The following is a 24047-nucleotide window of genomic DNA, read 5'->3' as shown; positions in this document are numbered from 1 at the left end:
CTTGGAATGCTAGGTCAGCACAAGTTCAGAAGGCTGCTTGTGCACACACCAAGATGTTTTCCCGAGGCATATGCGTGTCTGTGGCCTCCAGCTAGGTGATACCCCTTGTACAAGAAAGTAACAGAGGTAGTTTAAGGTAATCAATAAAATGGGAGACATGACCAGGGACACAGGAGGCTGACTTCATCGGAGCACAGCAGATAATTCCTGTTTGCCAAGACACTAAATAAACGTGATGTGGCTCTGAGAACAGGGCGCTTTATCTGAGGTCTTGAGTCCCCCAGTCCCATCTTTAAAACTTGAATTTTAAATTCTGTCTGTAGTTTTTTTTCCCAAACTGCGTTGACCACTTTCCATCCCTACCTGCTGGATTTTGGTACCAGAGGAGTGTCCGAGCCCCATCCGTGTAGCAGGGCAGTACCCTCACTGGTCCTCTCTGTATTGTCTGGCACCAAGGTAGCCAGACACCCTGGCCACCCCACTTGGCTTTTTTGGCCCTTTGTCCTGGTTGGCACTGAGGACTGATACTGCTTGCCTGCCCCTGGCTACACCACGATCTTAGCCTTGGCACCGCAACCCGACAGTGTGATTGTTTAGTTGGGGACCCTGGCCCATGTGCACAAAGAGCCAGGCCAGGAGTTACTCCAGCAGCGCCCCCTGACCACAGGTGCGTCCCTCCAGTGATGCTGGTCTGTCCTAGGGGCTGTGAGCTCTCAGTCCAAGGAGCATGGTGGTTGCCCCCTGTCCTCTAATGAGGGAGAAGAGGGAGGTGACATGGCCTCCACAGAGTCAGCAGCAGCTGTCCAGTGAGCCCCTTTGGCCTGTGACCTGCATTCTGGCTGCCATTGTGGGATCTTCCAGGGGGAACCCAGTCCTAGACCAGCTCGCTGCCAAGGCCACAGCTCGCTGCCAAGGCCACAGCTCGCAGCACTTTTGAGCTGTGGGAGGTGATGGGAAGCACAATTCTGGGAGCAAAAATCTCCCAGACGGAAGACGGTGGTTTGTGAGCCCTGCAGGGCCCAGCTTTCCGCCTCCTCCCGTGGGAGTCTCGGACACAGCGACAGCAGGTCGTTATTTCAAAAAGTCTTTTAATTGTTCAAAATAGCACAAAACGACATCGCACTATGGTAATATTGAGTCACAAGGGTTACTCTACAATAATGAATGGGCGTACTGTTTCCAGAAACAGAGATCAGAGGGCGCTCAGGAATTGGGCTGGGGGGAAGACAATGGGATCAGGCGGTGGGCTCCAAGGTGACTAAACGTGACGTTTTCCACAGCGAAATATACTATAATACAACAGAGGCCCCAGAGGGTGGGGGCTAGGGGCAGGGGTCTGCAGAGGCTGGGGTCTTCCCAGCCCCAGTTGCATCTCTAGGGCAGAGGAAGGGGCTTTGAAGACCGGCTGTTCGGTTCAAATCCTTCAGTGTGACTTGCTCGCAAGTCTCACTCCTTGCTGAAAACCTTGGACATGAGGCAGAGCTGGCACTGGACTAGCCGCTCCCAGCAGAGCCGAGCCCAACTTCGTAGCGTCGATGGTACCGCATGACTTGTCATCCCAGGCAGCCTCAGAGGCTGGGTTCCTGTCCAATGTGTGCCATCCCTGCCCAGAGAGGGTGGCCGCAGGAAGCGGCGGCTGTGTGTGTTGGATGCTCTAAGCGCTTATGCCAGGGAGGGAGCCTGGGGGTCATGGAGAGGGCCACGGACCCAGGACTGGGTATCGGGTCGTGCCCACGCCTTTGCACCATCGTCCTCAGGAAGTCTGACTCCGGGCTCTAGAGGACTCTCAAGCTCAAGCCTCTAAGTGTTGGAGCCATGGCCCATGAGGGGGGCAAGATTTGACCACTCACCCTCCATCATCCCAGAGGCCTGGGGACAGGCAGCGGGGCACAGGGCAGGGGCCAGAAAGAAGGAAATCGCACTGGGCAGCAGACACCAGGCCCACAGGGAAAATGCCATAGTCTTGCCCTGGCTGCCCCTCACTTTTTCGTCCAGAAAGATCCCTGCCAAGGCTTCGCCAAGGAGAAAAGTTAAAAAAAAAACAAAACAAAACAAACAAACAAACAGAAAAAGATCCACATTCTGTACACAACTAATAACAACAAAAAAAGGGACAAAACCCCACACGCTAAGACTAAAATTACAATAAAACTGTTAACTTCATCCATTTCAACTTAAAAAAAATACAACAAATGCAGCAGTTGGTGATGTGGCCCCTAACCCCGACCCCAGAGAGGTCGAAGCCGGGCTTGGTGGGAGGGCTCCTCGAGGCCCCAGGTGGGCGTTGGGAGGTTTTCATAGAACACTGCTCAGGCCACCACGGGGCTCCTTCTCCGCCCCTCACTTTTTCTTCTCTGAATGGTAAGAGGAGGGGAGGGAGAACGGGATGGGAGAACGAAGGCCTCTGAGAAAACGTGTCAGCTTCCCATGGGACTGCCAGGCAGGGCAGGGTTGGATAAACCAAAAGGGCAGGCGGGCGTCACGTGGCAAGAAATGCTAAGGTCACAAAAGAAAATAGAACCAGACAGATACCCGGTTCGGAGTGGGGGGGGGGTGCCCCCCAAGCCTCTGAGACTAGAGGCAGGGAAGGGGGCCGGAGGTGCTTCTACAAGCTCCCCCCCTCAACTCCTCGGGCCTTGGCTGATCCCTGGAGCCAAGGGCAACAGCGAGAGGTGTGCAGACTTTGGAGGAGGTGGGCTTTCCATCTGCTCCCGTGCATTTAGGTCTCTCGCTTGAGGGCTCCCTGGAGGAAGGGGGGGCGCCCGCTCCCTCGCTCGCTCTTTAGCATCTGCCTTCCGCTCCCCCACCGCCCCCCTCCTCACAGCCATTGTAAAATGTGCTTTCTCAAGATTCTTGTAAAAACAGAGAGAGGAAGGGGAGAGGAGGGCAGCTGCTGGCTCGTGAGGGTGGAGTGCGCGCCAGGCGGGTGGGGTGGGCGGGGCGGGGCGGGGCGGGGCGGGGCGGGCGGGCGGCGGTCCTGAAGCAGAGGGGAGGCTGGAGAAGAAGCCAGGCGCCGGGCAGCTGCCTCTCACTGACCGTCTGCCTTCGATTTCTTTGGCGCGGATTTCCTTGGAAGATGAGAGGCAAAGGCAAAAAAAGACAGGATCAGCGTGGGTCTGCGTGGCGAAGCGAGTGGGACTCGGCCAGGGCTCCGGCTGCCCCCTAGGCTGGGCGGCCCCCTGCATTTCAGGAGAAGCAGGGCCCGGCTGTCCCCACTGCTCCTTACTCTCAGGGTCCGCCTACTCCCGGCCCCAGAAGGCTCTTGGAAAGGCACCCCCTGCTTACATTTCTGGAGACGACATGGGCCGCTTGCTGGCCGGCTTGGCGCCAGAGCTGTCTTTACTGGTTTCTGAAAGCAGAAAAGGGGGAGTGGGCGGGCAGCCCCGACGTCGCCCAGCACAGTGCAGCCAGGCACCGAGTGTGCCAGCCCCTCCCATGGGCATGTGCCCCAGGGTCCTGGCCACCTGCATGCAACCCCCCAGGGCCATTCTGGACACAGCTTAGAGGCCTCTGCTGTTGTCCCCCCGACTGACAGAGCAGCCCGAAGCCTGGGCACCCACCCCCCACCTCCAGGTCCTGTTGGCCCTTCCCGTGCCCACTCCCCTCCAACAGCCCCCCAAGGAGCTTTCTCCACAGCACCAGGCAAGGTGAGGGATCCACCCACTCCAGAGGGTCAAGCTCACCAGGCCAGCAGCTGGCAAGAGCTATCCCTCTCCAGAGTGAGCCCCACACACACCCACCTTGCAACCACCTGACTTGGGTGGCTGGGCCGTAGCCCTTCTCATTGCGGGCAGCAATGCGGAAGATGATGGCGGGCTTGGTGGTGTAGTCGATGTGGGCGTTGGAGAGGCTGGAGGACTGCACGAGGCAGGAGGGGCTGGGCCCGCAGTACACCCGCATGAAGGCCAGCTGCGCCGGGGTCGAGCTCTTGGTCTCACCACCGGCCTGCGCGCTCTGGATGGCCAGGTACACTGAGTACTCGATGATCTTGCCGGAGGTCACAGAGGGTGGCTCCCAGGTGAGGTGAGCACCGTCTGGACTCTGGAACAGAGAAAGCAGAGACCGAGGGGGCTGTCTTCGGCCTCTGTGACTTATTCCTCCCATGCCCATCAGAGGACAGAGAACCTAGACTTGAGTCGAAGCTTTCAGAACTGACAGTTCCTTCTTCACCCCTCTCCTAACACAACAAACCTATTTCACAACAGAGCTCAAGGAGCTCCAAAGAGATGGCTTCGTCTGCCCCCACCTGGAAGGCAGCCTGACATAATGGCAAAATGAACCAGGACACCAAACACTTTCCTAGACCTGTTCTGTCACCTAACAAATGTCTTGTTATTTAGCCTCTTGGTGCTTCAGTCTCCCCATCAAAAAAATGGAGAGAACCACAGGCCCAGACCTCGTCAGGGAGTTTAGGCATTAGAGGATTAGGTAAATGAGCACGTTAGTCACGGCTCACGCAGTGTCAGAGACAGGACCAGAAGCTTCAGCCCAGACCCACCGGACTCTGCCTACATCTCAGGGGCCCTTCCCAAATCACCCCCGCCCAGCCCAGCAAAGAAGAAAGCCCCACAAGCACGGGCTTAGCTGAGGACAGAGGCTGATTTCACAAGACTCACTTTGCTGATTTTAATGGCACACGGGGCCCCTGGGAAGCCAGGCAGACACGTTTTAAAGGCTGAGATCTCACTGAAGGGCCCCCGGCCGCAGGCATTGATCCCGGCGACGCGGAACTTATAGGCAGTGCCTGGCTGCAGCTCCTGCTTCTTTAGCTGGTTGTAGTCGGGCACGGTGCCCGAGTCATCCTACAGGGACAGATCAGGCGAACAGGAGAGATGAGAGTGACATGAATCCCACCGACAGGGCTGCAGGAGTCAGTGGAGCACTTTTCCACCACGGGGACGGTGGGGTGGGCAAAGGGCGGCCATGGCAGCCCCATCATGACCAAGGGGGCCAGGGCAAGGGCGGCCAGGGCTGAGCTTTGCCACTGCTTCAAAGGCTGCAAGGGGGAGGGGTGAGGAGGGGTCAGCCCTGAGACAGAGACAGCATCCCTTAGATTCACAAATCCCTGCCCACCTGAGGGTGTTGGCTCCCAGGGATACATACATCAGTCGGGACAGCATCTTCGGGTGGCAGGAAATAGTGTGTCACCATCACATTGGTACCCTTAATGACCCCCACGTCAAACCACTGGTTCTCCTTCTTTACAGGGGCTTTGCTAGGTGGCGGTGGCAGGTCTGGCTTCTGGCAGGCAGAGAGGGAGAAGAGATCAGGACACCCTCCGAGTCCGGATCCATTAGCCCACTTCACCTCATCACTCCAGACTCACCACACCCAGGGACTCAATGCCATTGGCCACTTCCGTCAGGGTGGCTGCGGCCTGCAGCTTCGCGGGGCTGGCCACAACGACCGGCTGGGGGGCCACAAATGTGTTGGACGGGGCCAGGCCTGGGAAGGAAAACAAGGTGTCAGCAGCAAAGGCCCCAGAGACCGGGCTTCTGCACAGGAGCCCCTCCCCCGGGCTACACGACCGGGCCTGTTTCTACCCCGAGGGACCTGGGACCCCACTCACAAGACTTTCTTCCCCAGTCAACTGACTTCCCCAGGGGAGCAAGGCTGCAGGCCAACCCTCCCATGGCCAGGCAGGGCCCCACGTACTCTCAGTGGCCGTGGGGGGCAGCAGGCTCACGGTGCTGGGCACAGCCCCGGCCAGCTCATTGAGGCAGTTGCTCTCGATGGTCGGGTCATTGAGGCTGTCAGCCGGGGCCAGTGCTTCCGTGGGCAGGTGGTGCTGCTGCTGCTGGGCCTGTGCTTCCTGGAGCTGCTGCTGCTGGACCAGGGCAGCCAGCTCCTGCTGTGTCAGCACGATGGGGATAGTGGTCGCCTGGCCTTCCTGGCCCTCGGCCGACAGGTGGCTCAACTCTGCCTGTGTCACCGCTGCGGCCGCCTCTGAAGTATCCATGGGCTCCCCGGTGCCTGCTCCAGGGGCAGAAGACAACGACTCAGGAGGGACGCCAGCCCCGGCTTCCCACCACCACTGCCCTCAGAGCGACGGGCAGGATCCGTAGACACAAGCTCTCAGAGCCTGTCCCCCAGACCTCTCCTCTGCCCTCCCCCTGGCAAGACCCGCCTCCTGCCTGCATACCAAAGTCAGCCCCCATCCCGATTAGGCCGTACTGTGCCATCCTGGTGGCAAACAAGCTCCCTTTGCTCAAGTCACCTGGAGGGAGGCACCCGAAGCGCGGTTCGTTACCCCTGAGCAGGCTGTCCCTCCCTCAGGGCTACCCCCCGGCCTCAAGCGAGGACAGCCTGCTGAGCCAGATGGCCTACGTGCAGCACCTACCCATGACAGCCTGCTGTGCGGCCTGGAGCACGGCCTGTATGGCCAGGGCCTGGGCCTCCTCTGTGGCTGCAGCCTGCGCGGCCGCTTCAGCAGCAGCAGTCACTGCCAGCTCCTCTGGGGTGAGCCCTGTCACCATGAGGGTGGTGGTGCCCGCCTGGGCTTCGGCCATCAGCTCTTGGGGGAGGGACAACTGGTCTACTTCGGACTGGGTGGGCGGCGGTGGCTGGACCACCACGGTGGCCACCACAGCCGAGCTGGCAGGCTCCTGGCCTGAAGACGGGTCCCCTGTACTGCTCAGATCCACGGCGGCCTGGAGCTCAGGGCTCTGGGAGGCTGACAGGACCTCGGCGGAGTCCCCCACCAAGGGCGCGGAGGCAGGCTGCAGGAGCTGCCGTGGTGGAAGCTGCTGGCGTGGCCCTGGAGAGGCCTGGAGCTCCTCTGGGGGCTGCAGGATGTCAACAGCAGAGAAGGGCATGTCAGAAGTTTCTGTGTTGGCTATGGTCACTGTAATCGTGGCCGGGATGGGGACTTCGGTGGTCAGAGCCCCTGGGGCAGTCTCAGTCACAGATGAGATCTTCTAGAAAGGGAGAGAAGCCCCTGTCAGAGGGGAGGAGAGGAAGACCGAAACCAGGCAGGCCTTCATCTCTCCCTGTGGGCCGGGATCTGCATTCTCAATGGGTTGCCACAACCCTGCTTGACAGACAGGAACAGTAGGTCACTGAGCAGCAGGGCGCATGGCAAAAGAAAGTGAGACCCCTGACCTGCCGGCCCATTTTAACCCATCCCCAGAGAGACCCCTTGGTCTCACAAAAGGGGCCCAACTCCTGCTGTGCCACGCCATAGCCAAGTGATGAGCCACAAGAACCAGCTACAACAATAAAATCACCTATAGGACACCCACCAAGGACTGGGGCCTCCTGTGCCCTGCCCTGTCAGGCGATAAACTGCCCTTTTATGGTCTGGAAAAGGAGCCAGGAGCGGCACGTGCCTGGAGCAACAGCACCACCTGTTGTCCAGTTCAGGAACAACATGGGCCCAGGCACACCAGGTCACAGGGACCCTCCTGGGCTCTTACCGGCACCGAAGGGCCTGGGACTGGCGTGGACTGTGTCACGGTGGTCACGGCCCGCGTCAGCGTGGAGGACACTGTTGTCGTGATGGGACTGGAACTGGCGATATTCACACTGTCGCCCTGGGTGCTCTCCACCTCTCCCTGGTCGCCGGCAGGCGGTGGGGGGTCTGGTGGGACAAGCAGAGAGTGGGGTGACAGGCCCTCCTCTAGCAGGGCTACCACCCAGCTCTGCCACCAGGAAACACGGTTGCCTGGAAGACCTGCCTGTAACGAGCAACTGGGTTCCACAGAACTGAAGTGTGGGCCTCTCGGTGAGCCCTGGGCCTGGGAGCCCATGGGGACCCAGCTGGTTGCGTCCACCTACCTTGGTTGGAACTCATGTTGGAGGTGACAGTGGTGGCCGTGTGCGTAGTGCCTGTCTCATGCGTCTCACAGGGCGGGTTGGAGCACACCCTTTGCGTCGGGAAAGGAGTGAGCAACGAAGCACCGGCCTGAGGGGCGACTGCGGGTGGCACTGCCACCTCCAGGCTGGACTCCAGGGTCCTGTGGGAGGGGGCGGCATCCGGGAGCAGGGCGCCCAAGCTGACGGACATGGTCGTGCCAGTGGAAGCGGTCTGGTGCGTCTCACAGGGCCGGCTGGCAGGAGGCTGCTGCCCGCCCTCTGGCTGGCCTGCAGCCCCTCCGGATGTGGCCGTGGTGGGTGTGTGGGTGGTGCCCGTCTCGTGGGTCTCACACGGGGGGTTGGAGCAGACCTGGGTCACGGCGGCCGAGGGGCACAGCAGTGCCTCCAGGGCCGCGGCAGTCACAGAGGCGCTGGCTGAGCTCTCGTACACAAGTGTGGGGGCCCCCAGCAGCTCGTGGGGCTCCCCGGCACCCATGGCGGAGCGGGCCACAGTGGGCGTGTTGGTCGTGTGCGTGTGATGCACTTCCAGCTGGCGCCCCACAGACACCAGCGGGCCCAGGCCGGCAAGGGACCTTTCCTCGCCACCGGGCCTGACTTGGGCACTCAGTGGCCCCAGCTGCAAGAGAGTGGCACCGCGGCCAGCGGCCTCGAGGGCCACGCTTGGTCTGAGGAGTGGGCCAGCCGAGCACGGGGCCCCGGTGGCCATCACAGTCATGGTGGTGCTGGTTGCACTGGTCTGACGGGTTTGGCATGCGGGCTTGATGGAAACCTGAGCTCCCTCTGACGCCCCGGCAGTCACGCTGACCCGGACCACGGTGGGAATGGTGGTGGCCGCGCAGGCGAGCCGGATGTCTCGCCGCGGCCCGCCTCCGATGCCAGACATGGCGGTGGTAGCTGTACTGGTGGTGCCGGTCTCGTGGGTTTCACACGGCGGGTTGGAGCAGACACGAACTACACTGCCATTCGGCTGGCCCACCGTGGAGGTCACGAGAGCAGCAGTGGCCTCCTGTCTGTCGCAGACAAACTGCACTTGGGTGGGCTGGGGGTGCCCCCCCAGATTAGCGACGACGGTGGTGGTGGCTGTATTGGTGGTGCCCGTCTCGTGGGTTTCGCACGGCGGGTTGGAGCACACCAGGGTCACGGTGCCGGGCTGCACATCACCCTGGCCCGAATCAGCGATGGTGACCGTGGCCGTGGGCTGTTCTGTAGTAGGGGAGGCCAGAATGGACACTGGGAGGTCGTGCACAGGCTGGGCCTCCACCCCGCTGGGGGCCGTTATCAGAGTCACCTGGGTAGGCTGGGAGACAGGCTGGGGAGAGGGCACACAGGGAGTTAGTGCTGCTGCCCATCCTCCCGTGTCTGCCCCCTGCCACCTACCTGCAGTTCCCCCTGGGATCAGCGACTTGGCAGCTAAAGCAAAAACCCTGGCAAGTCTAGGACCTGCTCACCCTCACTCCAAGACACTGACTGGCTCAGGGACCAGAAAAAAGGAACCAGGAAGAGGTGGAAGAGCAGGGCCTAGGCTGGGGCAAGCCTTCGGTCGGGCGGGGGTGGGGGGAAACCTGGCTGACCCCGTGCTGTGCTAAGGCCAGCTTCACCACTTCACCAGGAATTCAGCTCAAGATGCAAAAACCTAGTGCTCAAATGCTAAACACGGCTGAGATACATCATCTCAACCCGACAGACTAGCAGGCAGTGACTAAAAATCGCGATTATGCACCTCCAGGATAACCATCCTACGGGTTCCACATGTGGGAGGGAAACCAAGGGCCCGGCGGCACACTGCAGCTCCGACTGCCCTACCTGCATGGTTATGGTGGGTGTGGTAAGCCCAGCGGCCGCTGTCAGCGTCGTCTGCGCCGCAGACACAGTGATGGCAGTGGGGTTGATCACCTGGCTTGAGAGGGTGGCGATGGTGCCCAACGTGGTGATGGGTGTGGCCAGTGAGGCGCTGGTGCTATGGCCCCCGGCTCCGGCCAGGCTGGTGGAGACGGTGCCTGTCACCGTGCCCAGGGTCGTGACGCCTGAGGCGGGGAAGGGCAGGGGCAGGCGGTCAGCAGCTGGTGCGGCTGTTCTCCCCAGGTGAGTGGGGCCAGGGTACACCCCGACACTGCCCTTGCGGCCCCGCACCCCGAGGCCTCCATACCTGTGGTGCCCTTGACAACCAGTGTGGTGACAGCAGGCTTGACAGCAGAGACGGTAACAGGGGTGACCAGGCGGACGCCCCCCATAGGCACGGTGCGGAGGATGGTGCCTGGCTGGCCAGGTGCGCCCTTCAGCACCACCTGGAAAACCGGAGAAAAGGACCCCTGTCACTTGGGGGCTGGCCAGAACAGACCCTGTGCTGCCCCTCCCAGGCTCCAGGTGGCCTGCTGCGGTCCCAGGCTGGACCCTCAGGGAAGACAGGGCCAGGCACACCTCACCTGGGTCACTCCTTGCTGCCCGTGACCCGTAGCAATTTTGGGAACAGCCGTGATGATTTTGGCGGGGGCTCCAGTTCCAGAAGTCATCACCTTGGTGGTGATAATGGTGATGGGTGACTTGATGCCGGCACTGCTAGTCACGCCTAGAGGAGAGGGGGGCATCCTGGCTTCAGGAAGGGCCAGGCCACAGTGCTGGCCTCCCACCCGGGCCCGCTTCTCTTGGGCCCTCTTTTCAAATAGTTACGCCTGTTGCCCCTCAATTAAAACAAAGAAGTACGAACTGCAGCCGTATCCTTGCTACCTCCTGACAAATCGTAAACAAGAAGCCAAGGGCAGAGCAGACGGGAAAATCTTACATAAGAAGCAAAGAGAGGGTAGAGCAGCAGAGAGGAAAATCTTAAACAAGAGGCAAAGAGAGGGTAGTGCAGAGTGAAAAACCTCAACGGAAAGATGTTGCACACTGGCTACCCCCTCACCTGCTTTCTCCCCAGCACACCGGGGAAGGCCCCTACCCGTGGCGCCCGCCTGTGTGATGATGGCCGACATGGGGATGGTCTTAATGATAGTGGTGGTGCCGGGCTTGGTGGTGCTGGGGGACACACTGCTGATGCCCAGGATGGTAGGCTTAGTCCCTGCCCCGCTGGCCTGTGTGGTCGTGATGATGGTAGTGGGCTTGCCATCTGCAGACGTCACCAGCTTCAGGATGGTCCCGGCTGGCAAGGGTCCTTTGGTCTGTAAGGGGAAAATGAATGGGGGAAGGCTGAGATGAATGGGCGTCACTGCCAGGATACAAAGTGTGGCTTTGTTGTCATCATCGAATTTTAAATGAAGTCTGGTTGCTCTACGATACTGTGTTAGCTGCAGGTGTCTAACAGAGTCAGTCAGTGATACACATATGTATCTGTCATTTTTTAGAAGAACTGCAAGTTTAATGGTGAGTCTGGTCTGGCCAGGATTTATTGCCAGCCCAAACAGCTTGAACTATTCTGAAGACTGCAAGTAACAGAACCAAGCAACAGGACCTTCTTCTGAGCCACTCAAGCTCATGGAATCTCGTCTAGGCAGGGTCCTAGTCTAGGGTCCACGAGCTCACCTGGATGATCTGAGTCACCGGGCCTGTAGATGCCTGGCCTGTGACTGCCGAAGTCTGAACCGGTTTGGTCTGGACCACTGACATTACTTTGCCCAGATTGGAAATCTAAAAACGAAACGACAGCGCACCAAAATAAGTGATCCAGAGACCGGTCGAGGGCATGGCCTGGGCTGGGCGTTCCTGGTGCTGGTCACTCACCAGAGCACTGCCTCCTGGGACCGAGATGGGGCTCTTCACCAGGGTGATGGTCTTGGTAACCCCACCCACCACTGTGGTCACCACCTGGGCTTGCTGGGCCACTGTCACGGTTCCGGACTTGTGTACGGTGATGATGGGACGGGTAGATGTGTTGGCGGCAGAAGAGACGGAAGTCCCCACCTGGGCAGCTGCAGTCTTCAGCATGCGAGTGGCTGGGTTGCTCACCTGAAGATCGCAAAGAAGACTGGTGGGTGGGTGGGTGGGGGGAAGAGCTGGCCCCTGTGCATTTGTGTATGTCTACCAAGCTCAGTTTTGTTCACCTCTCCTTTAGCGAAACAAGGGAGGTCACTGGGCCACAGGTCTAAGACTGCCACACCCCCATGGCTGCCAGCTTATTCCCCAACCCCCACCAAGCACCAACCATGGACCTCCATCCTCTATGGTTGGTCCAAAGGCCAGAAGCAGTGACCACTGTCTAATGACGGTGCCCAGAAGCCCCCGGCCCCAAGGCTGTGGGCTCTGAACCAGCCCCGAGGGACGCTCACCATGACTGGCGAGGAGGCCACCTTCACAGTGGCTGGGAGCGTGGTGGTGCCCGGCGTCACGGCCACGGTTTTGACGATAGTGGTGCCAGCCGGGACACTCAGGACCGTGGGTGCCGAGGAAGGAGGGATCTTCTGGGTGGCAGCAGCCGCGGCTGCCAATGCAGCCATGCCACTCATCTGCGGGCTGCTGCCAATGACCTGCAAGGGACACAAGGAGCTTGAGCCCACAGGGAGCACCAGACCCGAGGCAGCCCCAATCCCTGCTTCCTGGAGCAGCACCTCTTGGCTTTGAGGAAAGCCAGGCGCTGCTCTACTGACCCCAGACCTGGACTCCCACCATCAACCAGGCCCACATCAAACCCCAGCTGGCTAGCTTCTCCCCTCAGAAAATACATATTTAAAATGCCCTTGAGATCAGATGGCGAGGAGACCATTCTGAGGTGTCAGCTTACTAATCCTGAAGTTAGTGATGAGAGATTGCCTCATCAGCACTTTCCAGGCCTTGGATGAAAGGTGGTAGCACAGGGTGGGAGTCAAACCCCGCCAATGCGCCACTACCAGGAACATCCCACCGCGCCCTGCCCTGGCTCCTTACTGTCCCCTGGGCGCTCTGTGTAGGCACAACCATCCGCACGCCTGCGGGAAGGGAGGTCACAGTCACGGGGGCTTTCCCAGCCTGGCTGGCAGGTCGCATGGTGACCAACGGGGTTCCCGTGGTAGCCTGAGGACCAGTCACTTTCAGCACAGCCGGGACACCTGCTCAGAGAAGGGGCTGAAGTGAGCGACTTCCGGGACCTGCTTGGGCTTCAGCTCCCACCCTTCCAGCACTGCTTGGGGACAGTCTCCGCGGGTCAGGACCAGGCCCCCACAGCAGCACTCAACCTCCGGTCTGCACTAACGGCCTCCAGGCGTGCGGTCTAGCAGCCCCCGCTCAGGCATGCCACCTCCGGGTGAGCCAGTTCCTGCCCTCGAGCGCCCGGCTCACCTTGAGTCCTGGCTGCGGCGGGCACGGAGATTGAGCTGCCAGGCACCGTCGGCAAGACCTGGATGGTGGTGGTGGTCGGGGGCGCGGCAGCAGCCTGGGGCAGGAGCGTGATGCCTACTTGGGTCAGCGGCTGCACGGCAGGTGCGGCTGCTGCTGGGGCAGGGCTCTTGGGAGGATTGGCAGGCACAGACGGGACTGGATTGGGTGTGGGGGAGGTGGCAGTGGCAGCCGTGGCAGGAATGTCATATTTCTGGAGCTGCAGAAGGTAACTGTCGGCTGTTGCCACGGCCCCCCAGCTCACCTCCAGGGAGTTAGTGTTGGCTCGCACCAGCTGTACCCGGGCTGGAGGTGGCGGCTTCTCTGTAAGAGAGCACCACTGGTGAGGAGGGAAAGGCAGACACTTAGGGGGTGGGTGTGGCAGCTCTCCTCCAGTTAGCCTTACCCGTTTCCAGGTACCAGAGGTCCTTGCAGCAGACCTGGTTATTCCAGGCCTTTCGGTAGCCGTCACGCCCACTCCAAATGTAAAGGCGGGTATTGATGGCTACCGCACAGTGGCCAGCACGGGCCCGGGGAATATTGTCTTCCAGCGTATCCATCAGGATGGTCTCCCAAGCCATGGTATCTAGGGAGGACAGGATGTGAAGGTCAGCAGGGGACAGAGGAACCGACAACCCTCAGGGGCTCTTTGGCCTTTTGCTGTCAGGGATGGGGAATTAAAACCAGGAAGTCATCCAAGATTACTAAAGTAAGATGAAGACAAAAACAAAAAAAATACAATTCTGTATGGCAAAAAGACTGTACAAAATTAGAAACCACGAACTATAAACTGGGAAAACTACATGAAAAACACAGTCAAAGGTTCCCCTTCTTGCACATGGAGCAACACAAAAGCCTCTAGAAAGAGATGGGCAAAGAGGAACGCAAGTTATGGAAAACGTGACAGAAGATCTCAGAAAAGAAAAATACGTACCCTCACTCAAGATAAGAGAAAGGCAAACTTAACCCAGAAGGTGCCTGGCAGCTTGATGTTCCTTTTGCTGCAGCCAGGGTTGAGGGTGAGGCAGGGGAGGGGACCTGGGGCTGGCCTGTGGGAAGTCAAGCACCTACTGGGCTTGGTGAAGAGTGTATGCTTTGCCGGCCCGGTGAGCACTGCTAGGGACATCTGCATGTCTGGTAACATCCCCCTGCCGGCAAGGCTACCTCTAGGTTGTCCCCCTTCGGATACACCTGCACGTGGCGAGAATGGTGCAAGGATACTCACGGAGCAGCGTCGGTGCAAGTTTTGACACCACGAGCGCAATTCAAAAGAATGAGCCACTCGCCCTGCGGGGATGGGATGGTCTCCGGGACAGAGAAAACACAAGGGCCAGGCACTGCGCTGCGTAGAGCAGGCCGCCATCCTGTGTGCTCTGTTTTTAAGGAACCTATAGGCAACGCTTGCATCTATAGCACGGTCCCTGCAGGGTGGGTGAGAAACCACCAACAGGAGACCAGAGGGAGGCACTGCGTGGTTACGCCGGTGAGGAAGAGCCTATTCAAAACACGTCAAGGAGCGTCCCTCAGGGCGCTTGGACCACTGGCTACGCCTCGCGGAGTTCTAGAGGCACGGCCTAGAAGCAGCTCGGCCCCCTGCGCCCCCAACACAGCCCGCAGGCCAAGGTGGGCCGGCCTCCCGCAGCCCTCTGCAGGCCGCGCTGAGCCCGAGGAGGCCATACCCAGGTTGAGACAAGCCAGAGTGTTGGTACACTTCCACTCCTTCTCGTGTGTGGCCACTTTGACGTCATCCATGACGAGAGGCACCCAGCCACCAAACACGTACATTCTGGGACGAGGGAGGGAAGAGTAGGAGACGATTGTGGACGAGGTGCCAAGCTTGAGGTCACCTCTTCCATCCAGAACGTCCTGAACACACTGGGTCCTCTAGTTCTCCCCGGGACGCACAAAGCTCTGAATGTGGCCCTCTCTGCCTTGGTGGCTCAGCCCTCACAAGAACTGTGTCACCTCCAGCGCATGTAGCTTCGGTGTAGCTCACCCAAAGCTCCACTCTGTCCCCATCAGCCTTACATTCACTTTGGGACCTTGGCATTGACAAAGACACTCAGCTGCGGCTGCAGAGGATCTAGAACAATCTGTGTCCCTCTACCCTCTTTTTTTTTTGGTCCCCCAGGGTCATAAGGGGAAGACAAGGCTGCTTGCTGAACGCCAGCCCAGCCAAAGAGAGGTCTCCTCAGGCCTCAGGGATTGCTGGAACGAAACTGTGAGCCCATGGGGGTCGGAGATGGGGGCTACAAAGAGAAAAAAGCCACGGCTGGCTACTCACTTGTTTCCTATGGTCGTGGCCGAGTGGAGACTTCGAGGAAGAGGTGCCACCCCGCTGAGGCTGGGCTTATTCCATGTCAAAGTCTCTGTGTGGAGCAGTGGGAAGAGAAGGTTATTCACACCAGGTGGGACACATGCCCTCTGACCCAGAGGCTGTGTCCCAGATGTGGGGAAGGCTCTGAAAGCAGGTATCAACACAGCACAAGAACTGCACACCTGGCCTCCCAACAGGCCTTGAGAGCCCCCCTGATCACCAGGCTCTGGCACTTCCCAAGCGGTCTTTCCCGAGCACCTGCTATGAACCGGGGCTGGGGCTGGGGGTGGGGGTAGGAGCCATCGCCATACCCTCCACACGCGCCATAGCACCTCCCACTCCTCAAGAGGCACTCACCCACGGTCAGCTCCGTCATCTACAGACCCAGGGCTACTAGGAATTCTATGCCCAATCCGCTCTCTGGAACGTTGATGCAACGCTACAGGACCCCTAACCCTCTGTAGTTATACAGTCGGCCACCTTCTCCAGGTGAAAAGCCTGAACTCCTTTCAGCCTAAACTCCTGATTCCTTGCCTGTCGACCTTCCCAAATAGCCCCCAGGGTTCTCACCGCGTCTGGGCAACCCCTCTTGACTGGGATAGACCAGGGGGCCCTGCTCCTGGCACACCATGACTACTGATGAGTTGACAGGGACTTGTGCTACCTTACCCACACAACGTCATTCTAGAAAGGCCATTCCTTCTTCCCTCACTCTACTGCAAGCTAACAGATAGACTCGGCCAACAGAGCCTTGCTCTTTCTTAAACACTGCAAGCTCAGGGCAAAGAGGACAGCCCCAGATAGGTCCTATCCTGACCCAGTCACAAGTAGGGTGCTAGGCGGGATATGCCCCCTCTGCAAGAGCCCCACCACAACACCCCATGCCTGCTGCCCAGCAGACCAGCTGCACTCCTAGACCACAGGAGCAGCCACACCCACGTCGTACCGATATCCAAGGTCCAGAGGTCCCCCAGCCTGCAGCCACTCATCCCTCCATAGATCACCAGTTTGGACTTCTTGTTGTCTTTCTCAGTGTAGACCACTGCAGTGTGAGACTCTCGGGGTGGGGGCAGGACGCCGTAAGTGATGGGAATGTCCCAGGCTACCACTCCAGAGCCCGGCCGCAGTTCCAGGATGTATAAGTCATTCAGGTACCTGGGGAAAAAAAGGTCAGGTTAGGGCAGGCCACCCGCTTTGACAGGGGAATGGCAGACTCCTGGGGAGACAAATCGGGGCTAAGGCTACACGAACTCCAAATCCTTCTACCTCTGTCCTCACCCCTAAGGAGGGGTGCGAATGGAAGGGGAACAGCAGGATGGGGTGTGCTCAGCTGCCCTGCACGAAGCTGGACATGACATGAGGACCTCCGAGGTGAAAAGGGAGCACCAGCTCAGGACTACCTGCAGATTCTAGAAAGGCCCTTGGAAGATACCCATCATGAAGCCTGCAGGCACCGAGAAGGACCAGCTCAAAACTGGGTCTGAGGAGCAGGAACCAGCACAAGGCAAGGTTGGAAGAACCAACCCTCCTCCCACGAGGCCTCCTGGGAGTTAAGACACCTCAGCACTGGAAAGCTCTTTAGAGGGCGTCTAGGGCCACCCTCCTGTTTCACAAACGAAAGGGACCTGGTACGGCAAAATTGACTGCTGTGTGGGCGAGCACCCCGGCCTTCATGGGATTCCACACGAACAGGACAAAGCCTCACCTCGGAATGTTATTCTTGGGGTCCTCGCTATCATTGGCCAGACCCCCAAACAGGTAACACTTGTTGCCCACAAGGGAGAAGCTGTGCCCAAGCCGAGGACACGGAGGTGGCCCATTTTTGGGCGTCTTTGCTTTCAGTCTCTTCCATTCCCACCGGCTTGCCTGGAAAATCAAGGCTTAGTGATTAACTCAAGGGTGAGCTGGGTTGTTTGCCACATACGGAGGGGCTGCTGGGGGTGGGAAGGGGCACCTGACTGGAGTAAGAAGGTCTGGGTGGCGCAGGGCTTGCCCCGGCTCTGACAAGCAGGACACTACCTGGAGCTCGTAGAGGTCGTTGCTGTACTTCCCGTATTCCACCATCCCTCCAAACACGAGCAGGCGTGTCCCATCGCACACGAAGCCATAGGCTGCACACCCAGGAGGGATGTCCCCTCTCACAGCTGGGATGAACCACTGGTTGGTCGCTGGAGGACAAAAGTTAGCAGAAGTCAGAACACCCTGGGAGCCACCAGAACCAAAACCACTACCCCTCTGCCTCCCTAAACCCACCAGCCTTCAAAATACAGTCCAAGAAAGGACAGGCTAAGACAGCGCCTCTTTACCCAAGGATGTGGGACTTCTTCCTTTGAGCATCCAACTGCCGACCCTCTAAGCCATCTTCCAAACCCTTTGGCCTCAGAGACCACCCCAAAGTCACCCTGCTTCTCATCACGGTCATCTTAATAAGCAGGAAGTCACTGACAAGAGAATCCGTCAGCTTCTGGGGATGGGGCCACCTCCCGCCACTCTATGGGGACTTGGAAAGAAACATCTAATACCCAAGCTACCCTCCTGGAGGCCCACAGCTGGCTGCACATCTCAATGGCTGAAAGAGCAAATGCTGCAGCCCAGGGGCAGCAATCCGAGTACAGGCCGAGGAAAGCCGTGGGGGCACGCTCGAGCTCTGCTGTGGTTTCCCCGGCGACGGTCCACAGCTCCCTCCTCCAGAACACAGGCAGAGGCGGTGGTGGGCAGCCTCCCAGCCCTGGAAGCTGCCTCAAGTCTGCCGCCTCAAGCCAGGGTGGAGCTCCCCAACTGCCCCTGCTCCACCTGGCATCCCTGCTCCTCCCAGGCAACCAGTCCCTTGCCTGCCTTGCTGGGGCTTCCTGGCAAAGTCACAGGGAAAACACTGCCCTCTTTGGAGGGACTCCTCCTGTCCTGTGTTATTTGAAGGGCTATCCTCTGAAACACACATTGCACTCTCTCACCAGACACTTCAAACCAGCAGCCAGCTGCAAACCTGACTCCACGCCCCTCCATCAGTTTTGGTCAAACACGGGCGAGCAAATCGGGACTAAGGAGACGGTGGACAGGGCAGGGACCTGAGCGCCAATGGAGCCCCTCCCAGGGCGTGACAGGGGCCGGTCCCTACCACCCTCTCCATGCTGGGTAACCGGACTCCCATGGCGTCACCCTCAAGGGCCACCCTCAAGGGGGGGAGAGGCCTTCCCCCGCACCCCAAAGCACATTCCACCTCCCGGCACAAAGGTACCCTGGCTGGCCACTTCCCAGGTGGACACATCCTTGGAATGGGCTGTGGGTCCCACCCTCAGTTCAGGGGAGTCACTGGGCCTCGGGGACGCCCAGCACTCCCCTCCGTCTCCCCTGCCTGCAGCATGCACCCTGGCCCCAGAGTCCGGAGGTCTGCCTTATCATTTCTCAAGGCGCAAAAACAAACCGAGAAGAGCAGCAGCTTTCCAGGCTTGAGCCCTCAGCCCTACACAAACTGGAGGAAGATGGCTCACGCAGTGCCCGAAGGAGCTACATCCAAGTTCCCAGGATAAATGCTGACACAGACCTCTGAACCTCCTTCCATGGGAAAGAAAAGAAAGTGAAGTCGCTCTGTGGCATCTGACTCTTTGTGACCCCATGGACTGTAGCCTACCAGGCTCCTCTGTCCATGGGATTTTCCAGGCAAGGGTACTGGAGCAGGTTGCCGTTTCCTTCTCCGGGGGAATCTTTCCAACCCAGGGATCGAACCCGGGTCTCCCTCATAGCAGGCGGATGCTTGACCATCTGAACCACCAAACTTTAAAAAACTGGACACAGGAACAGAGGCCGAAAGGGGAAGTAACTGACCAGAGGTCACAGGGTCAGACAGACACAGGAGACGAGAACCCTGTCCCTGAGTGAAAGGGACCGCCAGGTGCCTCCCTGAGGGCCGGGGGGGATGCTACATGGGAAAGGGACGGGCCCACAGGTGTTGGGTCACCTGCCACCTGATTTAGGGACTGGGCGAGAGGGACTGGTGACATCCCAAGAGCTCATTGTGCAGCACCCAGGAGGGGCTGACCTCGATCTAGAACACTCCAGGCAGGAGAATGCTGTCAGGCAGCACAGGTTCCGGGCCAAAGCCTGGTTCTGCCCTGAGATGGCAGCTGTCCCCTAATCCTATCACCCCTCATTCACTTATCTAGGGGGGTGGGTGGTGCACGACCCCTGCGGGTCCCTCCTCCCCGCTCAGTTCTGGCTTGTTGCCACTCTCGGCTGGGAGGGGGGCTAGGAAGAGATGTCTGTACCCCGGAAGAGGTGGCTCAGCGCCCCCCACCCTACCGCCCCGCTTCCTGCATGGTGGAGGCGGTGGCAGGTGCTAGGAGGCACGGAGTGGGGGAGATGATTCTCAGAAGAGGTGACGCGGGACCCAGGGCCTTGAAGGCTGAACAGGACTTCCCAACAAGTGAAACCGGCGGGGCCGGGCAGGAAGTGCCTGTGAGAACGCGAAAGGCCCGGAACAGAGGGTGAACAGGTTGGAGATAAGCTCAACTTAGTAACCAATTAGCTCCAGGGAGAGCATGCCCGGGAGGTGTCCCCAAAGCGGGGGCCTGCACCTGATAACCAAACCGAAGGCCGAGAGAGCCAACAGGGTGATCCTGGACCCAGCACGTCCCGCCTGAGACCCCAGGGTCCGCGTGTGTGAAAACAAGGAAGTTTCACTAGCCGTTTTCCAAGGCTCCTTCCAGCGTCATCAGCTGGGGACGCTGGAGAACCACTGAGGCAGACCTGCCTCAACCGCTGCTTCGCCCAGCAGCCACAGCCTCCGCACACCAGGGCGCACCCCACCGTGTCAGGGCCAGGGCCCCTGGGTGATCCACTTTGGTGTTGCCAGAAACTTCCCTGAGGTCGAGGATGGGTCTCTCAAAAGCTAGGGAAGTGTTCCACGGCCACTGGGGAGGAAGGACACACACTTCCTCATGCACCCCCTTCCAGTTCAGTGCACACCTGCCACTCCCAGCCCCGTCACCCCCGATCTCTGAGCTGCCTGAGATGGCAAAGCAGGCATGTGCCCCCTAGGGTCTTTTGTCTTAGCAACGGGGAACTCTCTCTGAACAATGAGTTTCTGAGCATTCCTCTTACAGAAGAAGAAACTAGAGAATATGCTCTGACCTCATTTAAGACACAAGGTAAGCAGGCGGCCAGCTGTCAAGGCAGCACTAAAGATGCCCTAAGAAGGATGCTGGGCATCTGTGCCCCGGCTGGTGGGAGAGAGGCCACACCAAGCCCAGCTCTCTGAGAACAGCAGAAGCTCGAGGCTCCGTCAAACAGGAAACACTAACACGCGGTGAGGACCGGGGACCCGCGTCCACTAGCGGCGAGAAGTCGCCGAGGGAGTTCTTGGGGCACTTTCCAAACTGGTACCCTGGAGGAATCCAGGGCTGAGGCCCTTTGGAAGGCTGGCTCCCACTACTACACAATGTACCCTTCCAGAAGGGGAACAAGTGAATGCCGAAATGGTCAACTCAGTTTAATACACGCATGTCGACACAGAGGCCCCAGGAAGAAGTGGCCTTTGGAGCTGATGGTAATTAGGCCCCTGGCCTACTTTCTAAAATTGGCATTCCCTGCCAAGAAACCTGCTCCAGGCCTTACAAGAAGGAAGGTGGTCCGAGGGGTTGAGGAGGCTCTGCTGAGCGCCCTGGCTTCTGTAAAAACAGCCCTGCCCCTCAGCCTTCCCTTACTGGGCTAATCGCTGCTACCGCAGCTGTCCAATCTGGCACCGAGCTCCAGCAGCCAGCCCAGCCTCCCCAGAGGCAACAGGTGCTCCGACCCAGAATGTGAAGGGTCACCGGCAACCCACCAGCCTCGGAAAGTCAACTTCGTAGGGTCAACCACTTTTAAGACGCGAGCATGTTGAACTCTGTGCCTCAGGGGAGGCGCGGGCCAGGAGCACTGAACTGAGAGAAAGCTCGGCTCCAATCCTCAGCGCACGGACCAACAGCCTAGCTCAGAGCAACCTTGGAGCTGGGGGCGGCAGCAGCGGGGGTGGGGTGGGGTGGGGAACACGGGGTGCCCAGACCCGAGGACCCCGGCCCGCCAGAACCCTGGGACAGGACAGCTCGGGAGCCAAAGGCATTTGGCAGATGAGCTGGCGTGGGGGGAAAGGGTTAGAAGCCAGCCCCTGGCCGTGGCTGATCCCAAAGCGACCTGGAACTGCGGAGGAGAGCTTCCTAAAAGCACACTATGAGCCGGGAGGGGGTTTGCAGCAGCCCCACCTCCGCCTCTCAGGCTCCGGAACAGAACGTGCCCAGGCCCATTGCCCCCAGTGAGAACGCTCAGTCCCTCTCCCCAGGCCAGCCTCCATTCAACAGGCAGCTGGGGCCCACGAAGGCACCAGGTGTACCAACTGGCCACCATGGGGGAGGGAGCCGCAGGAGGATGCCGCGAAGCTCTAGAGACTGAACAGGGGTACCAGACAACAGGCCCAAGGCGACTGCACCTCACTCCTCCCAATGAACCCAGCCTCGGGTTTAGGGGCAGCCTGGGAATGGGCAGGGTAACCTCCTCGGTCCACTGTGGGATGACCGCAACTAATCCCTCTCTTCCAGCCAAAGGCCCCAGATCCAGACCACGGGCCACGGAAAGGGAAACACTGCAGAAGTCGACACTGCAAGTGGGGAACGGCAGCGTCGTCGGATTTGTGGGGCCCCAGGACGACAGTTCCCCAGCGTGGCACACCGCCCGCCTGCCCACCCCGTCCCTGGGTCAGGATTGACGCCGGTCAACTCTGCCCCTTTTCTCGAGACGGCCACCTCGTCTGTCATCTAAAAGTTGTCACTGCTCCCCAAAGCGCACCAGAGATGAGGAAGAGCCTAGCAGGCATGGGGGTGGGGTGGGGTGGGACTCTGCGCCAAAGGGACGCATCTGCCCGCCTAGTTGGCGGGGGTAACGGTGTCTTATCTGAAGTCACCACCGCGGGCGCCGCCCCCGCTCCCTCACCAGCCGGCCTAGAGGGTTCCTCTCCAATACTGAAAGGCACCCCCTTCGAAGGCAGGAGAAGCAGGGGTGTCAGGATGGGGACAAGAGCAGGGCAGAACAGACAAGCCATGCAGAGCAAAGGGTCTCGGAGGGGAGTCCCGTGCGGCTGGAGGAGGGAATGGGAGGAGGGGGGAAGAGGGCAGCCGGGGAAGGGAGGAGAGGAAGGAGGGAGAGAACGGGAGGAGGAAAGGAGGAAGGAGGAGATGAAGGGAGGGAAAGATCCGAGGACCCAGCGGGCTTTGCACTCACCCGTGTTGTACACGTGCAGCTCGTCCACTATCCCCTCGTTACCGCCGCCAAACACCACGATGAGCTCCTTGATGGCCACGGCGCGGTGGCCGTGGCGGGGCCGGGGCACTGGACCCGACCAGCCCACCACTCGCTTCCAGCGGGGCTGCAAGAGCACCGCTGGCGAGTTGGCGGGTGACACGGCCGAAGCCATAGTTCCGGGAAAGGGCGCGGTGGAGAAGAGTCGCCAAGTGGGAAGGGAGCCCCCCAATTCCACTCACACACACCCCTTTTCGTCCAAGGTGGCTCTCACTGAGAAACTGTTCCTCACACAGCGGTGGACGGCTCCATGGAGGCCGCCATCTTAACTATTTTCTCCTTCCCTTCTCCTCTTCCCCTTCTTCTCGCTTACCGCGTCTTGTCAAGAGCCTCTTGAAACTGTCAAGCGCCTGGACCCGAGAAGCTGGAGGCCGTCGAGTCCCGCCGCCCTGACTACTTGCCTGGGAGCTCCCACTTACAAGCTCGAGCGGGAGGCCCTGGGAGCCGCCATCTTGAGCCGCCTCTCTCTCCTCCCTTCCTCAGTCGTAGCCCTCCCCTGCCGGAAATGGCGGAGCCCCGGCCCGGTTCCCACACCCCCCGAGTCCCCTGCACTGGCCGGCTTCCGGGGCGGGTGGAAAGAAGCCACAAGCGCAGCGGTTGTCTCAGCCCCGCCGGCGCTCAGACCACAATTGTGGGAGCCGCCATCTTGAGACCGTCCCGCTTCCCCGCCCAGCGCTTAGTGTAGAGGCCGCTCCCTTAACAGCCTCGACACTCGTAAGGAATAGAGGCGCGCCAGAGGCCAGTGAAACGAGCTTGAGTTCTTGAGGGCTGCTCAGAGACTTGCCCGTATGGCTCGTGAGGTCTCGAGCGTCTACCCTTAGTCCGCCTCTACTGCTCAGGCTGCGCCTGCCGCCCTGGGAGCCGCCATCTTGAGACTAGCTCCCCCTTCCCCCCTATTCTCTTCCTCCCGGGTCAGTTCTTCCACTGCAAACCAAACGCAAGGCAGCGTCCGATCCTCGCTTTCCTCTTTATGACTCCTTTCCACAGGAGCCGCTTCAAAAAGGCAGAGTTAGGCCCCGAAGTGGCAACTGTACGGCAGGAGGAGCGGTAACGGCAGGGCGCTCATGCCTCCTCCCTGGGAGCCGCCATCTTGTGTGAAGAAGTAACAACTAAACATGGCGGCAGCGGTGGTCGGGCGAGGGGGCGGAGTCGGGCGACGTCACTGTTTCTCACCCCCCCCCCACCCCGCCCTCGCAGGCTTCTCCTCTCGGCCGAGGCCCGTTAAAGGAACTCCGCGCTGCTTCGCGGCAAGGGACCGGGGCCGCTGCACGCTCGGCCTGAGGTCAGGCTGCGCTCGCGTCAGGCACAGGCG

General features: G+C 59.8%; 1 protein-coding gene across 8 annotated transcripts; it reads right to left on the bottom strand.

Annotated features, from left to right (window-relative positions):
* Positions 1-1071: 1071 nt before the first annotated feature.
* On the bottom strand, positions 1072-23906 carry HCFC1 (host cell factor C1). Of its 8 annotated transcripts, none has more exons than XM_027534947.1 (26): positions 22658-23906; positions 17432-17580; positions 17118-17278; positions 16359-16567; positions 15380-15464; positions 14775-14881; positions 13502-13681; positions 13060-13419; positions 12670-12830; positions 12075-12272; positions 11530-11754; positions 11332-11436; positions 10715-10970; positions 10239-10381; positions 9962-10100; positions 9619-9839; positions 7777-9124; positions 7416-7579; positions 6341-6917; positions 5656-5976; positions 5327-5445; positions 5104-5241; positions 4617-4802; positions 3741-4041; positions 3286-3349; positions 1072-3068 (listed from the first exon to the last, which is right to left on the bottom strand). In XM_027534947.1, the coding sequence occupies exons 1-26, from the start codon at positions 22848-22850 to the stop codon at positions 3029-3031; spliced, it is 6150 nt and encodes a 2049-aa protein (XP_027390748.1). In that variant the 5' UTR covers positions 22851-23906; the 3' UTR covers positions 1072-3028. The 8 variants fall into 8 exon arrangements, with proteins under 8 accessions (XP_027390748.1, XP_027390751.1, XP_027390749.1 ...); XM_027534950.1 differs by having other exon boundaries at positions 5104-5238; XM_027534948.1 differs by having other exon boundaries at positions 5656-5973.
* Positions 23907-24047: the final 141 nt, after the last annotated feature.

This window comes from Bos indicus x Bos taurus, chromosome X, assembly GCF_003369695.1.
Source record: "Bos indicus x Bos taurus breed Angus x Brahman F1 hybrid chromosome X, Bos_hybrid_MaternalHap_v2.0, whole genome shotgun sequence".
Lineage (NCBI taxonomy): Eukaryota > Metazoa > Chordata > Mammalia > Artiodactyla > Bovidae > Bos > Bos indicus x Bos taurus.
The sequence above is the reverse complement of the archived record's forward strand: the minus strand, read 5'-3'. Positions and strand labels throughout refer to the sequence as shown.